At 36.1% G+C, this 18,238-nt stretch overlaps 1 protein-coding gene across 2 annotated transcripts in view; it reads left to right on the forward strand.

The window, feature by feature from the left end:
• The window catches only part of pard3bb (par-3 family cell polarity regulator beta b), a 497,556-nt gene that overhangs the window by 88,187 nt on the left and 391,131 nt on the right, over window positions 1-18,238 (forward strand). For both annotated transcript variants that reach the window (XM_033986829.2, XM_033986830.2), the window contains exons 4-5: window positions 9,097-9,247; window positions 15,913-16,007. In XM_033986829.2, the coding sequence (XP_033842720.1) occupies window positions 9,097-9,247; window positions 15,913-16,007 (246 nt within the window). The remainder of the gene's footprint in view (window positions 1-9,096; window positions 9,248-15,912; window positions 16,008-18,238) is intronic.

Consider the following 18,238-nt stretch of genomic DNA (forward strand, 5'->3'; position numbering starts at 1 on the left):
ATATATATATATATATATATATATATATATATATATATATATATATATATATATATATATATATATATATATATATATATATCCCTGCATTGCCCACCCCCGCATTAGTGGCTGATTTTCAATACTTTTGATTACTCTAGATGGGCCATATATGTAGTGCTAAATAAAGCGATGAATGCCTGTTTATGGTCTTTACTGTGCATTATTTTATTATACTCCAAAAATGTTCTATAATGGAATATTGTTATTGCAATTCCAATTCCGCATTTTCTTTCTGCCTTGCCATGCAAATCTGTCTCTGTTCTCGCTGCTTTTCAAGTACTATGTTTCTTAGATCCTCCTAAATGTTGAACTTTAAATACCAGAGCTTTTAGCAGGTTACACCACATTAACAAAAACGGGGGAAATAGAACGGCTTTTACAAGAGGAGCTTTTCTCCATTTGAAGTGTACAAAACAGTCTTGGGTAGTAGGTATTGAGTGAAGAGAGTGGAAAATGGCACGAGTTCACTGGTCTCAAAATGGACACATTACTGCTATAGCATTTGACACAGTGACTCGAGGTAGCTGTTGGTTACGGCTCTGCTTTCTGCACATCAATTTTGACATCTCTAAGTGTTTTTACAGTCCGTCAGACTCAAATTATTATTATTATTATTATTATTATTAAAAATCTTTGCCCAATTTTGTCATTTTGGGCTTTTTCTCCACCGCTTCGCCTCTTGTCTCTCCAACGACTCACCCAGAGTGCCTTGCTATTTTGTTTGGCAGGTCGTTTTTTAGGTCAGACTTTACCAAAATTCTTAAGGTGGGTATTTTTTTTATGTCTTGTTGAACAATTTCTCTGTCCATCTCAGATATTTGTTGGCAACAGTAGCTTGAGTGGTTGTCTCAGAACTCTCAGAAAGGTTGACAGTTTGAATCCCAGCCCCAACCAGTGATTACTGCCTTTGTGTACTTGGGCAAGACACCCCTCCTACGTCAAGATGAATGTACATTTGTGTGAGTGATTGGTGGTGGATGGAGAAACCGTTGGTACGGAGAAAAAATACAACAACTTGAAAACCTTCCTTTTCAGACAGTAGAGAGTAATTTCTGAAAATAAATAATAGTAGTTTCATTAATGTTACAATGGGGTCTTATTATAACTTCAGAATAATTAAAAAGCTATTCAGGAAAAGTCCAATTATGTTCTTTTTATGGAATTTTTTAGTGATACTTGCTACAAGGAATAGTTACTTTCAATATTAGTTTTAGTATTGATTACCGCATTCTTTGGACTATACGTCGCTCCGGAGTATAAGTTGTACCAGCAAAAAAATGCGTAATAATGAAGAAAAAAACATATATAAGTCGCACTGGACGCTAATGTAACACAACCGCAAGGAACTGTATTCCTGATTAACTGTATTAACAGTTAATCAGATAGCTATGCTAATGTAACATATGTCGGCTTGTTCACAACACAAGAGACACGAGAGTACTGCTTACAGTGGTCTTACTTCTTCATTACAGTTCATACCGTAGACCTAGCAGACACATAAAATGTAACATAAGCTCTGGCTCATATTACATATAAATACAAAATTGTATATGAACACATGGAAAATATACATACCTCTTTGGCCTGCTAGCAAACAAACTGGTGAACCAAAAACTTTATATTTTACTTTTCAGTTGTTTCTTAAATAGTGCTCTGTCAGGTAAGACTATACAGTATAAAAGGCTGAACAGGAAACAGGAAGTAGTTTTTTAAAAAAAAAAATTAATTGATTTTATAGTACAAAATATGCCTATATTGTACAATTGATATACGTCATTTTTTCCCTTAAGTAAAAAAAAAGAAATTAAATTAAAAAAAAAAGATAATATTAAAAATAAGACATTTGAGTAGCAGAACCAAAACAAGGAGGAACAGTGGCATTTAAATAAAGTCCGATCTTAGTGGTTTTACAAAATCCAACTAATCTTTCTATATATTTTCAAATGTCTCTTTTTCTGATCTTCAAGTATAAGTTAATTTCTCCATAACATAAATAACATGCATCACATCAACCCAGTTTTCCTTTTTTGGTGTCTCTGCCCTTAACCATTTCGTAGTAATACCTTTTTCCCCACTAGCAACAGGATCCTAAACAATTTAATATTCAAGTTCTTTTTCAAATTAGCCTCAAGTTTGCCCAAATAGAACAATTCAAAAGTGTAAGGAAGGTCAGTATTGAGTACTTTATCTATACATTTATCTAAATCTGCTCAGTAATTCTGTAACAAGGGACAGGCCCAAAAATATGCACATGATTTGCCACCTCTTCACCGCTCTGTCTCCAACAGCTTGTCTTTCGATACTTTACCTGGGCTGGAGCTCTAAAAAATCTTTCAACATTTTTCCAGGCATGCTCTCTCCACATTAAATATGATGTTGTTTTCCATATATGTTGATTAGTCTCATTCTATTCCTTCCTTCAACTTCCCATTTCCTTTTTATATATTGTGTGTCTTCATTTTTTAAGGTTTCTAACCCTATGTATATCTTTGAAATCTGTTTTTTGTTTAGTTTGGACTGGTATGCCAGCATAAACTTCTGCATCTACATAGTTTACCTTGTTCATGTCATGCTCTAAACAATGTCTTAACTGTAAGAATCTATAGAAGTCTTGGTTTGCCAAACCAAACTGTTCTTTGATCATTTGAAAGATTTTACATTTTTTATTTTCCAGAAATTCCCACCACATGCGTGGACCTTCCCAGATTTTAAAGTGCCCATTGCTTCTATTGGGATTAAACTCTGTATCGTATCCAACCCATTTGAGCAGTTTACAGGACATTTTCAGGTTATTCTTTGCAATTTCAAGCCATACTTTCAAAGAGACTTCAAACCATGGATTTATTTCACTACTGAATTGTTTATGCAATGTACCATCCCCAATTAATGCATGGATTGGAATCCCCCACATTCTACTGTTTTCTATTTCCTTCCACTTAGCAGAGTATGAGGGGTCACACAAATTCAGCAAAGCTTTTAAATGTGCTGCTTGATAGTAACTCCTTAAACATGGTAACGCCAACCCACCCTTGCCTTTGGGCAGCTGTAGTGTTCTATATTTTATTCTCGGCCTGCACCCCTGCCAGATATACCTTGAAATAAACTTGTCTCATTCTATGAATTCCTTATTCAGGATTTCCACTGATAAATTCTGAAACAAATACAATAATCGAGGGAGAATATTAATTTTGATTACTTCCTCTGTCAATGCAATTGTCATGTATGGAATTAAATTCCATCTCTCTATATCCTCCTTTATTTTGGATATTAGCGGATCATAATTAGCCATTTTTAATTGGGTCAAATCTTTTGTCAAATTTACACCAAAGTATTTTATTGTGTTCCGATCCCAATCAATTCCATATATATTTTTAATATTGTCCGCTGGGTTGTAGTTAAATGTAAGGACTTGTGTTTTTTTGTACATTTATTTTGTAGCTAGATACTGTAGTTGTCCAAAATCTCTAAATTCTGACATGAGTGCTGGTAAAGAAGTATCAGGATTGGACAAATACATCAAAACATCATCTGGAAATAGTGCAGTCTTTTGCATCCCTCCCTTCATAGTTATAACCTGTATATTCTTATTTTGTTTTATTGATAGACTAAGGGGTTCAAGAAACAACGCAAACAGAAGTGGGCTTGCTGAGCATGTCTGAATCCTCTTTTTAGTACAATATTCAGATAAGAAGATTAGATAAGCCTCCATTAACTCTAATTCTGGCAGATGGTGCAACATACAACAGTTGTATTGTCTTAATTATTGTTTCATGGAAGTTGAACTTCTGCAACAAGCAAGCTTCCGTTTGTCTTTCCATTATATGCTGCATTACGTGTTATGTCCTTCTGATGTTATCTTGGGTCTGCCTTTCTTTTATAAAACCTGTCTGATCTAACTGGATAATCCCAGGCAAAATCTTTTCCATACACCAAGCCTCAATAAATAATCTGTAGTCCAGATAGGGTCTAATGGGTCTAATGGGTCTATAGTTAGAACATTCCAATTCATCCTTGCCTTCCTTTGGGATCACTGATATTATTGCTTCTCGCCATGAATATGGTATCTCCCCTTTCTGTAGCACCCAGTTAAACGTTTTTTGTAGAATTGGAATTAATAGCTCTTTGAATGTTTTGTACCACTCTGAGGTATAAACATCAGCATCTGGTGACTTGTTCATCTTTAGTTTTGAAATTGCAGAATGAATCTCTTGCTCTGTAATCTCAGAGACTAGACATCAATTCTGTTCATTGGTCACTTTTGGTAACATCCGTTTGTCTAAGAATGTATCAATTTCAGTTGCATTATCAAATGTTGAGTTTGCATATAAATGTGTATAATATAGTTCAAAACACCTTAGGATGTCCTCAGTTTTATACTTTACTTCTTTAGTCTGCGGGTCTCTCATCCCATAAATACTTTTTTTTGCCTGTTCTTTTTTTTAACTTGTAAGCTAATAACTTTGTTGATTTCCCTCCAATTGCATAATATCTTTGTTTCGTCAACATTATTGTTTTCTGTATTTCTTCGGAAAAGATCTCATTTATCTCCGCTTTCTTCTTCCATAAATCTTGGTACAGGTCATCAGTAGTGGTCAGTGCAATGGTTAGTGTTACAATAACATATGTGAAATATATATATATATATATATATATATATATATATATATATATATATTTTTTTTTTTTTTTATTTTTTTATTTATTTATATATATAATTTAACACCTTTAAGTCGCATCTATGGCCAAACTAGGAAAAAAAGTGTGACTTAAAGGAAAATACGGTAGTATCTGATTGTTTACATTTTTGACAACTCTAGTTCCATGTCTTGGCCCATGGCAGTTCAGTCTTCAGTAGTAATAGCATACCACCCTGAGGTTATAATAGACTATACGGACTATACGTCGCTCCAGATTTTAAGTCACAACAAGCAAAAAAATGCGTAATGCTGAATAGCAGTACTGCATGCTAACGTAACATATTTATATTTATTCAGCTACATGAAGCATAGACAGCAAACTGAATACCTGTCTGGTATGTTAATGTACGATATTAACAGTTAATCAGATACGCTGTGCTAACGTAACATATGCTGGCTTCTCCACAAACATGAGAGACATAAGAGTTCTTTTCACTGATGTTTACAGTGGTCTTATTTCTTCATCACAGTTCACACCGTAGAACTAGCAAACACATGAAATATAACATAAGCTCTGGCTCATATTACATATACACACAAAATTGAATATGAATGCATGGAAAATATACATACCACTTTGGCCTGTTGGCCAATTGTTTTGTATGTATGTGTATGTGTATATATATATATATATATATATATATATATATATATATATATATATATAGTGCTACATAAATCCAACTGTGTTATTATCCTCTGTTCCAGTGATTTTTACTTGTGGTACCCATCCCCATCCCTCTGTCTCATGGTATTTGTGAGATATTCATATTTATCGAAAGGGATTTATGATGGGAAAACCCTGACATGTCTATACTTCCATATGTACATGTTTCCTGCCAAATTCTGTAGATTAATAATAATAGATGTTCACTGATTTGGTGAGGGGAAAATTTAATTAATTAGATGCGTGATAACTATAAGAACTGTGCACAAACTCACACATGTTCATTAAGGAAAAGATGCATATTGCAGATTTACAGATGCAAATGTTTCACAAGATGCCCCAAAAAGTCACTGAAAATGTGCAGAAAATGAATAAAGAAAAAACATAAAGCTGCACTATGTAACATTTTTGGGTGAGTGAGAGATTAGAGCCCACAAACAGTAAGAATGCATGCTTTCATATTTTGCAGAAATAAAAATGCAGTTGAACAAATGCAAAATATGTTTAATGCTATACTGTGGAACATTCTTAACAAAGTAATAATTTCTCCATAGGGACAAGCTAGCATCAGGAAAAAAAATCATAGTGCAGCTTTAAAATGTCCTAATTGGTAGTTGAGACAGGAAGTTTTCACTGAAATGATCATTATCCTATAAAGTAGATGTATTTATGTTTTTTATTACTTTGGATTTTATGCATTTTTAAAATTGTGTTTTACTGATATTTTGATCTTTGATTAGTTGTCTCATCTATGACCGATATGAAATTTCCATCAAAATTAATAACGCTTTTATCTATCCATCTATCTGGTTAACAAGGCCAAGCAGGCTGCATAGTAGACCACAATACAACAACATTAATGCACAAATAATTAAATTAAAAGGGAAAGAGCAAAAGGGAGTCAGATTGCCAGAGTAACAGGAACAAAGATGGCGAGAGTCAATGAGAAATATGTGTTGGGCAGATGGAGGAGAGGAGTGTGATGGCAGAAACACTGGGCGAGCTGAAGAGATGGTGAGAGATGGAGAGGGCCAAATCCTGTGAAATGCAGCCATTTCTATCAGGAATGAAAATGAAGGAAATATTAAGAAGATATGAGAAGAAAGTGTACAATTTTATACTGGACAAAACCAAAATGGTGCCTTAATGCTGTAGTCATGTTGTCATTAGCTGTTAGCCATGCTCTTACCCCAACTAAACTTCATTCACCTTGTTAGGCCCGAGCCCATACAGGGCGTAGGGCCTATTGCTTACTGTTTTCACGAAGCGCGCAACTTGGTGGTCCCCTTGCACCGTGCACAGACTCCTGTATCCTAGCAACCCATGCCGTAGGCATGGGACATGCATATTTGTTCTTGCTAGCATGTCAGCGTCAACATTGACTCAATGTTGACGCACGCAGCGTGAAGCGCTCATGCCCCCAAACACACCCCTGGCATCGAGCCCTATCCAAGCCCCCATGCCGCAGGCATGGGCCATCTTTATTACTGCTAAAATGAATGGAAATAAATGGGAGGTCAATGGCGGACCCTGACGTCATTGACCCCACGGTGACGTGGGGAAAGTCGAGAGCTTTCAAAAAACGTATAATATGTGTTTCTAATGTTATCGGATATATTGTTTTTGCTAAAAATATTATTATTATTTTTAGGCCCGAGCCCATACAGGGTGTAGGGCCTATTGCTTCCGCAACGATGAGTGCATGGGCGAAGTTGGGCGCGAATGCTTATGGCATTAAATGTGTCTGTCTCCATAGAGGCAGGTAGGTAATGGCACCAGACCATGTATTTCTCTCATAAAATAATTGAACCTGAAATTTTACATAGTCCACCTTTTACAACAATCACAGTTTTTCCATTTTTTTGTATTATTGTTATTTTTTGTCTTAAATATAATTTGTTGTTTCAACATAAAATCCCATAGATGGAGGATGTTTTGTAACCTTGTGTTTTTGTTTACCTGGAAGCCTCTGGCTTTACTGGCAAACTCCCCTTTCTTTACTCTAGTCCACTGTAGCCTATGGTTCATATTATAAACTTAGTCTATTCAGTCTATTCACTGCTCCTATAGAGGCCCCTAGAACCGTGTGTTGTCAGACTCAGTGCTACTATGTAAAACTCAGTGGACACGATTGGACATTTATAGCAGTGGGTTCGAGCTGACAGGACATAAATATACAACATACAATTGAATGCAGAAAGCTGTGAAGTATTAGACACAGGATGCTGGGCTCCTTGGATGTCCTCTATCGCGTCCTCATACACAAGGTAATATATATTAAACTAGACTGCTGTTTTGTATTATGCAAAAGATTAATTATTAATAATCATAATAATGCATTGCACTTCTAATCCGCTTCACAGGCTTGACAAAGCCTCTCATGGCTCTACACTGTAGTCATTCATTCACTCCACACTCTAGTGGTAAGCTACTGTTGTAGCCACAGCTGCCCTGGGTTAGACTGATATAAGTGAGACTGCCAATCTGCACCATCGGCCCTTCCGACCACCACCAATCATTCACGCACACACCACTTTCATACTAGTTGGTTTGTGTCACTAAAATAAATTATTTGCTCTTTATGTGTATTTATTGAGGTATCAATTGATTACACTATTAAAAGTGTTGTTGAAAACATTTATTTTATAGTGGTTCTTCCAATTGTAATGCCTATTTTTTTAATTTTTTTATTTTGTCGGACCATTTTAGGGTTCATGGATTTTATTGAATGTCTAAATTATTAAAACCAAACCTAATTGTTAAGCCAATACACAATTATACAAGTTTAGCTATTGCTATGGATAACCACCGGCCAACCTGTAGTGTAGATGACATCTTTATGTGTTAGACAATTGTGAAATGACTTTTTGACTCCATCCATCCATTTTCTTCTGCTTATCCGGGGCCGGGTTGCGGGAGCAACAGTCTAAGCAGAGACTCCCAGACTTCCCTCATCCCAGACACATCCTCTAGCTCCTCCGGTGGGACTCCAAGGCGTTCCCAGGCCAGCCAGGAGACATAGCCCCTCCAGTGTGTCCTGGGTCTTCCCCAGGGCCTCCTCCCGGTGGGACATGCCCAGAACACCTCCCTAGGGAGGCATCCAGGAGGCATCCTGAACAGATGCCCGAGCCACCTTAGCTGGCTCCTCTCGATGTGTAGGAGCAGCGACTCTACTTCGAGCTCCTCACGTGTGGCTGAGCTCTTCACCCTATCCCTAAGGGTGCGCCCAGCCACCCTGCGGAGGAAACTCATTTCGGCCACTTGTATCCGCGATCTTGTCCTTTCGGTCATTACCAAGATTGACAGGCGGATCGGCGCAGCATCTGCAGTGATGCGGTCGCTGTATTGGTCTGTTGTGGTGAAGAAGGAGCTGAGCCGGAAGCAAAGCTCTCAATTTACCGGTCAATCTATGTTCGTACCCTCACCTATGGTAACCTTTTGACTCATGCAACTATATAAATTATACTCCATATACAATCTTTGAAAAAAAAATTGTCTTGGTATACAGCTTGTATTTTTTGTTGCTTTTCAGTTTTTGTTGTCACATTAACACATGCTTGGATAATTGTAAAACATGCTATAATGTGTACCATAATCTAACCACCCATACCTATGCTTTTTTAGATTCACATAGCCAGTCTTTGTCAGTACTTGTGTCATGTTCTTGTAAATTTCTTTGCTGTTTTTCAGCTGATGGCAGTGTACGAGGAGCAGGAGGCTCAGAGGACCACCCCAGACCCCGGTGTCAGTCCCAGTCCTGAACTGTACCACTCAGAGCTTTCCGTGTTTCAGCCAATCACAGGAGGCGAGATTGAAGTCACCTCCTCTGCTCTCAAATCGAGTGAGTAATTTTCCATAAACTCTTCACCTTAAAATTTAGTAGTAGTTAGGGAATCAAGATGCATCTTACAACTGAATGTGGTACGAGAAACATGGCTCATTATAAAATTATGGTCATAGTTTAATACTTTTTCATAGTTTAATACTAATTTTCCAATGTATGTGTGATCCCTACTTCTCCAGGTGGGTTCCATTGCAAAATAAAATGTAATTATGTCAACGGGACTTTTCCACATTCTATAAATCCCCACCATCTCCCCAATGAAATCTTATGCCATTTCAACCCATTTTTGGTCCAAATTCTATCTACCTCCCGTCTCTGGACTGTAGCTCTCAAAAAAGGTTAAAAAAGCGTCATCTACCAAGAATTTGACAAGACTAAAAATGAGGAAAAAAGCAGAATGTAGCAGAAATAAAGACAGGAAGTGTGTGTTCTATGTCAGGACCCCAGAAAAGTTTTATATTTACGTCTGGCTTTTGTTATGTAGACAAGTCCTATCTCAATAACCTTTAAACTCTCTATTGTTTCTCCATGCACCCACCCTTTCTCTCTTTTCTTATGCCAAAGAAAGCCAGACAGACTAAAAAGGCACAGTGCTTTGAAACTTAAAGCTGCATAAATGTTTGTCTATAGTGTTCTAAATATGTCAAAGGCCATAACACTACTTGGACAGCTCTATAGCGTGGCATTGTCAAAGAATTTTATTCCTTTAACTGCATCAGTCATTTAAAGCCACAGTATGTAACATTTAGTTTAGTTGTTCCTTTAGCTATAATCTACCACCATATGGCATTGAACATATATCTTCGTGGAGAATGTTTAACTTTCTGTTTCTGTCAAATTTTGGAGTTGAAGTTACTTATTGTACATTTAACATTTATTAATTAAAAAAATATATAAAAAAGAACTGGTACAATGCCAAGATTAAATTATAAGCAGCCAAACATTATGAAGATAGTCTTAACACCTGCCAATAACGCTACTCTGTACTATATTATAAAGTGCCAGCACAAGGATGACGTCTACATTCTAGCTCCAAGCATGGCTCTTTCAGTCCATCTTGAGACAGGAAGTTTAGTCTATTTACACATTGTCCTCAGTCAGGGGCAGTCACAGGACAGTGTGATGGATGATTTGAGCTATTCAATGTCTGGAAACAGTCTTTGTCAGAAGCTTATGCTGATGCCAAAAAAAATCTGTAGATTTGTTGAAGCAACCAGAAAGTATTTTGGAATAATCAGGCAAAATATGCTATATAGACAATTGTCAGTAAAGGAAAAAACTTGGAGGAGCAGACAGATGCAATGACACAACATAGCAATGTAGTAAACACTAGTGCTAACTGGAAGTGTGCTTAGACAAGCCATAAATATCTAAAACTCATTTTTATTTTAAACATTATATATTAATTAATGCTGCTTTTTGCTGTGTTACTAAAAAAACCCAGCAACAATTCATGCTGACTAATAGTCCATTAAAAAAATATGTTCAAAACCATAAAAACTTCACATCTGTCCTGGTTTGAGCCCAGTTTAGTCTTGATGAAGACTTGTGTGTTCCTGATGTAGTCTTAGTTTAGTCCTGCTTTAGTGTATTCCACATTTAGTCTTATTTTTATTGTGGTGTGTGCAAGTGAACACACCCACACCCAGTTCATATATACAATTTGAATTTTGCTGTACCTGGAAAACATGATTTGCAGTGGTCCCAAATTATTCCACATTTCCCTTATGCATTCTGTACTAATTAGTCACCATGGTGAGCTTATAAGTGTTTTCCACAACTCTCAGTGACCATTGTGGAGTTTGACTGTGACAGTGAACAACACTTAGCATGGCAATGCAAACTTCCTGATTACCAGACAATAAAATGGTCTCTAATTAAATTTTTTTGGCCTCAAGAGCTGCTTTTTAAACACACTTGACATCACGTTTAAATTGGCATTGGAGAAGGCAGTTTAAATGAATGCAGAATTATTATATCCTATAGTATTTTTATGCATTGGATATCACTGGTCCTATATGATCCATCATTGCTCCTGGCTGCTTCTCCATCAAAGAATAGAACTGTCTTTAATAATACCACCAAATACAGCATCTAAAACGGGTTAATAAGAAAGGACTTTACAATGTACCAGGCCATTAACGTCAGTGGTATTTTTCATAGCACTTTGTATCTCTGTCCTAATCCTCTTTGTACCCCTCTACTGGCGCTCTTTACATTGACCCCTGAACTTGCCGAGACCCCATTGTTTCTTTGTCTGCCATAAATGCTTTTCTTCTATCTGTGTACGCTCCTTTCACTGCCTTTCTTAAAAGAGATGAACTGATTGAAGCTTTGACATAATCCTCATCTCGAGCTGGTTTTAAGAGCACCCAGGGTCCTTTTTGTGGTGATCAATAGATGACCCTACAAATATCATTGAACATATGCTTTTAGTAGGCCACTCAGACGCCTTCTCTTCTGCTGCTCCATGACCAGTCTACATGCAATCCCAGTGGAGCTATGGAGGCTAATATGACAATGTCTATAATGTTTACAACCAACTAGAGAGGTGAGCCATAGAAAGAATGCATCTTTAGCAAGGTATTTTTGAGAAATGGAAACACATGTAATTTATGTTTATTGCCAAACAGTCTTCAGTACTTCAGACAGAGCAATAACATCTACATAGAGACAAGGAAGAGGTGCACTGTTGACCATTAAAGTTACATAGTACACCTTTACCAAATTGGTCATGACTAGTTTGTCTGTTTGGTTGACCATATTTGACTGGCACTGACCTAAGCACGGCAGACCAGGAGTACCCCACTACCGCAATAATAATAATAATAATAATAATAATAATAATAATAATAATAATAATAATAATAATAATAATAATAATAATAATAATAAAATGAAAGTATACAATTCTAAAATTCTTGTACGTTTTAATTCCTACTTTACAAAGAGCATAAGCTTCTTCTTTAGTCACTGCTACCATCAACCTCTCTGACAACAAATCACTTAGGCAAGGCAAGGCAAGTTTATTTGTATAGCACAATGTGTACACAAGTTAATTCAAATGCTTTACAGAATAAGAAAGACATTAAAATCACACAAATCAAAACATAAATAATCACAAATAATCACCATAAATTTACCATTAAAAGAGAAGAGAGAGCAGAATAAAAACCTTTCAGTCGTATGCAACTTAACAGAACTGTTTTGAGCTTGGATTTAAACATTGTCAAAGTAGAGGCCTGTCTCACATTTTCAGTTCCAGGTTTTAGCTGCATAAAACTTAAATGCTGATTCCTCATGTTTAGTCCTGACTCTGGGCACCAGCAGGAGGCCGGTCCCTGAAGTCCTCAGTGTGCGAGATGGTTCATATGGCACTAACATGTCGGAGATGTAGATGTAGAGACTTATACACAAGCAGAGCTGCTTTAAAGTCTATTCTTTGAGCTACAGGAAGCCAGTGCAGAGACCTGAGCATGGGACTTATGTGTTCATACTTCCTGGTTCTACTCAGGACCCGAGCAGCAGCGTTCTGGATGTACTGCAGCTGTGTTAAGGCTCATTTGGAGAGGCCAGTGAGCAGGCCGTTACAGTAGTCTAACCTACTGGAGACAAATCCATGGATAAGTCTCTCTAAGTCTGGCTTTGACAGTATACCTTTGATCACTTAGTTATTAGAGCTGCAACTAACAATTATTTTAGAAGTTGAGTAGTCAGTGACTGATATTTATTGTTAAGTGGGACTTTTTAAAACAGTTTTCAACCAAATAAAAGTTGTAACATGGTGTCTGGAGGCTTCCAAATAATTAAGTTTTCTATTGATGAAGTGTTTGTATGAAAGTGTGGCTTTTTGATCTAATTATAGTGTTGCTGTCTTTGTATGGGCTTTAGAGTCTGTATAGTTCAGATAACAATTGCTACTATTAAATAATAAAATAAAAAATAAATTTTAAATAAATAATAATATATATATATTTTTTTATAAAGGATTGGTCACCATTAGTCGATGAATTGTTGCAGCCCTGTTATTTACTGAAAGTAACAGTGTCTTGCCTAAGAACACAACAACAGTATGCACTAGCTTGAGCTGGGATGGAACCAAGCTGCTATTTTGGACATTCTCTGGCCCACTGTAGTCATCACAATTTTGTCCATATCACTACAATTTTTGCCCATTTTCTTGCTTCAAACACAGCTACAATGTACAAAATGTTTAATTTCCTCCCCTTAAAAACAATGATGAAAACATAATTTGTGTCAGTGGTTTTGATCTGTTATTACAATTTCATGAAGGATCATAGAGACTACATATAGTGTCTTCAAGTATTTCTGTTTATTTGTATAGGTCTTTTAAATGTTGACTTTCCTCTTTCATTTTCCGTAACGCCGTTTTGTACTCCATCAATCAGCTTGAGTTAAATGATAATTTTATGCAGTGAGTTGATGAGATGTGAAGAGGAAGACACCCTCATATGTTACCTACCAGCTCTCTCCCACATATACAGGCATCACTCACTTATCGCCCATTGAGCTTTGCGCTTGAGCTTTGAGATATAAGTGGAAAGCAAACTTTCCAACTAAACTTGGATAAAGAGCAAAAAAAAAAAAAAAAAAAATTACATTTAGAAATTAGTGCTGAACAATATATAATCACAAAATTATTGAGAATGCAATACAGGCTGAGGCTATAATCAATATTGGAACAAACAGCAAGGTTCTTCATCTGAAATTCACCATCTTTATATAAATGTGAAGGCAAATTTTATTTATTATTATAATTTTATTTATTATTATAAACTCTTAAATTAAAGATTTTATCTCGGTTTTATCTCGGTTTTGAGACTCTGATTAGTGAATTATGGCATGCACATTGTAGGTTCAATATAACTGAACTTATTTTGTCTAAAAGTATATTAAAATATTGCAGTACTATCAGTCTCTTTTCCAGTATCATGCAGCCCTATTAGAAAAGTAGTTTTCTGCACATAACCATAGGTCGTATATATAAATGGACATTCGGACGCTTCTGCTAGCAAGTTAGCTAATAGGAAGTGAGCATGGACATTCTTCTTGCTCTAATGACTTTGTCGCCCCTCTCTCCGTAACTGTTGCTATTAGGCTTGTCATTTTTGTCTTAAAATGTTTGTATTAACCCGCTCTACATGATTCTGGTATTATTTATTTTGTTTTGCTATTGTGTCCGTAATTCAAGATATGACACTAACAACAGACAAATTAGACACCTTCTTTCCTTGAGGTTGCTCCCACTAGCAGGAGCAACAGGTTTGATTGACAGCATTGCTAAGCGCTGGCTCCCTGCTAAACCAGCAACCAGCAACCACCAAATATTTAACTCGCCACCAGATTTGCCTCTATAATTGCTATGGGTGACATCACACTTCCACTTTTTATACAGTCTGAGTTATTATTTTGGCACTCTGACAAGTAAATTAAAGCATGCACATTTTTGTTTCAATATAACAACTTATTTTATATATAAAAAAGTAAATTTAAATATTGCAATAATATCAGCAGAGTAAGAGCCATATCACATATCACTCCAGTATCTGCATATAACACAGGTCTATGCACAATCTATACAAAGACCTTAACATTATGGCCATCATGACTACTTGTAGTGCAAAGTGAATATTATGGATTATTGAATTACTAGGCTGCATCTATTGACCCAGAACAGATGGTACAGTGATAAAATAGACGCTTTTTAACAAGACCTGTTATAGTAGATTTTATTAATTGGAAAGAGTGTAGCTGGACGTAGAATCATGAACAGATGCAATAAAGTTATTAGGTTGTCCTTGATGTATTGAAAAATGACAGTTTTAGGTAAAGTATTTGCTACATGGTAAAGTATTTGCTACATGGTACACATATGCCATTTAAAATGTAAACAGATGGAGACCTTATTACGGGTATACATAAACATTTCAGATCAGACAAGTCACTCTTCCCATTCATTTATTTGGCTTTATTAGAATAAATAGAAAAAAAAAAATGTATTAGTTTTGCCAAATGCTTCTTCTAGTCCTTCATAGCAATCCTTCATTAAAGTTTCCTCATCAAAAGCATACCTGGAGTTGTGATTTGTTTCATTCACACATCTCTACTAAACAAAAGGTAAAAGGTAGCTGTTTACATAAAAACTACTGTTTCATGACATCACACGGTGGAATAGAGCATTTTGAGCTTTGGAGATGTAGACAGACGAATAATAAAAAGTTACTCAAAATATATGAATGAAACGCCACTCAAGGTATGTTTTTGATAAGGTAGCAACATAACATGGCTTAAAGCTCACAAGAGTCAAATCTGTGCAATATAGGACCATTAACTTAACCATTAACATCCAGGATAGTAGTCACAGCTGCCCTGGGATAGACTGACAGAAGTGAGAATGCCAGTTGTGCCACCACCAATTATTCACTCACACACCACTACATTCATACACAAGGCAAGGTAGGTGAAGTGTCTTGCCCAAGAACACAGCAACAGTATGCATTGGCCCAAGTGGGATTCAAACCACTGACTTAGTAATTACCCTCCTTTAACAATACATTTTAATATACTGTTACTGCATGCCAACCCAGTATTAAAATACTTACCAAATTCCAATAACCTTTACTTATTATATTATTTTACAGACACCCCCCTGTTGGTGAGAAGCAGCAGTGACTCCGCCCTCAATCCTCCATCCACAGAGAGCGGGCCCTCTCTTCCAGAAGACCCTACTCCTATGGTAAGACTCCTGCACAAGACATGCAAAACTGTACATATTATCCCACCAAATCCGCCTGCTATAGCCATTTTCCTTGTGCCCATTTTTCTCTCAATGCAAGTAAAGGCTTAAATATACCATCTGGCTCATTCTGCCCTCATCAGCAACTCCCAAGTATAAAATATTTGTTTACACACAATTGTCAACTTAATTATAGTCAAATGTTTTGCTGCTGATATGACAGACTTAATTTCAGTTATGGATGTTGTTGTTTCTTCATGCATAGACAAACAGTGCCTCTAAAAGTCTACCCCTTAAGTAATGTGTGCGGGTGTGGGTTTATTTTTAATACTGAATTTGTTATAAGGGAATGCATTTAGATATCGTTGGAGGACTACGAAAACAAGACCACTGTTATAAACTACTTTTACTGAACAATTATTTAGTACATTTCACCCTATTGTCCCGCTAATACGTTTTATGGCATGTTGTAGCAGCAGTAAGAGACAAGCATGTGATAGGTCCTTCCCTGAAAAAGTAACATAGGCCTGTCCTGATAATTATTATATCACGTTATTGTTCAATATATGAAAGTTGGAACGGTATTTTTTGGGGGTCAATATATATCGTGTATACTTTTTTCTTTGCACTACTGGGACATTTTTGCCTTAAAAAAAAAAAAATATTATTATTTATTAATGACTATGAGTCATGACACATGCAAACTAAATAAAGTGTATCAGTCTGCTATTTATTTATTGCAGCTCATGATTTTTAACAATATTGTAGATTAATTTTTTGTGGTTTAAATCTGCTTTTGTGTTATTGTGCCAGTGGCAAAAATTAGTTTCAGTATTATTGTTTATTGTCTATATTTACTTCAGCAATATATTGCACTTCAAAATAGTTATCATGACAGGCCTAATGGTACGTCTTTAACATAACATTGTCATTGTTCCACTCTTTATAATTTTATCTTTGGCATACTTGGGTGCAGTTTGCTATGATAATCTCCCTATACGATCTGAAGAGTTAAATATATAATTAGAAATTGGAAAGTAATGTACATTAGTGGTACTTCTACTGTACTTAATAATCATATACAGTATGTGATGATTTTTACTACTGTCTTAAAATTGGGAAAAAACTGAACTAGTTAATTTTAAACAGTTATTCCACACTTACCTTATGAATTCTGAGCATCCTAATTATTTACCGCAATGAGTTTATAAGCACTTCCTTGCTATCATGATAAAGATAAAAACAGCTAGCATGCAAACCATTTCCTGATTATTTCACAATAAAACACATAATTATTAGCTGCAGACAGCACTCTACAGACTTATTTTAACCTCAAGAGCTACAATATATCTGTGCTGGGGCAAGAAGCATTTTGCTCAAATACATGGAAAAAAATAGGTATTGGGCCTTTAATGCATTTCTCATAGCTACCTCTCTGTCCACATGCTATGCTAAATTAGCGCCATTATTGTGGTTGTAGGCTTCTTATTCCCCTAAGCTCTTTGGACACAGTAAATCTCCATTGGCCTTCTGGTTTTAAAAGAGCTATGGCTGATTACACTCTTGAGAGGTCATCCACTGTTCCGTGAGACTGGACAACCACCTTTTAAGGACCTTAATTCCCCAAAGAAAGGTTCTCAGTTGTTCCCCTTTTGTCCCACATGGCAAAATAGCTCATGTTTCTTAGATTCAGTTGCTAAGGGAGAGGAGGTTTGTGTATGTCTATCGTCTCTGTTGTCAGATAGTGTGCTGTCCAATGTACAATTTAAATCCTGTTATGTTTAAAATGCCAGGTTACTACATCACTTTTGTAGAAATCTTGGCATGCTATACTTGTCACTTAAAATTGTAAACTGGCACATTAATCTTTATAGTCTTACTGATTGTAGAAGTGGAGTAATTCGGATTAGGTTTGTATCACGTTGCACAGGCCGCCTTTTTCACCTTACATGTAGGATTATCTTTCATGCACGCTATCTCAGGCTATTTGGACTTGGGAAGACACTTCTATTCTGTTTGATTTATACCAGGACTGTATAAATAAGGGTATAAGCAACACAATTTAGTCAATTTTAACAGATTATTTGTGCTTTATTAATATAATGTATCCCATCTCCATGTAGATGAGCAGTTGACTTTCAAAGTTTGTTCAGCAGTAAAAACACATCTACATGAATAAATGCACAACAGATATGTTTAACACCATACAGTGGAACATTCCAGGCAAAGCC

The sequence above is a fragment of the Periophthalmus magnuspinnatus genome, chromosome 21 (genome assembly GCF_009829125.3).
Source record: "Periophthalmus magnuspinnatus isolate fPerMag1 chromosome 21, fPerMag1.2.pri, whole genome shotgun sequence".
Lineage (NCBI taxonomy): Eukaryota > Metazoa > Chordata > Actinopteri > Gobiiformes > Gobiidae > Periophthalmus > Periophthalmus magnuspinnatus.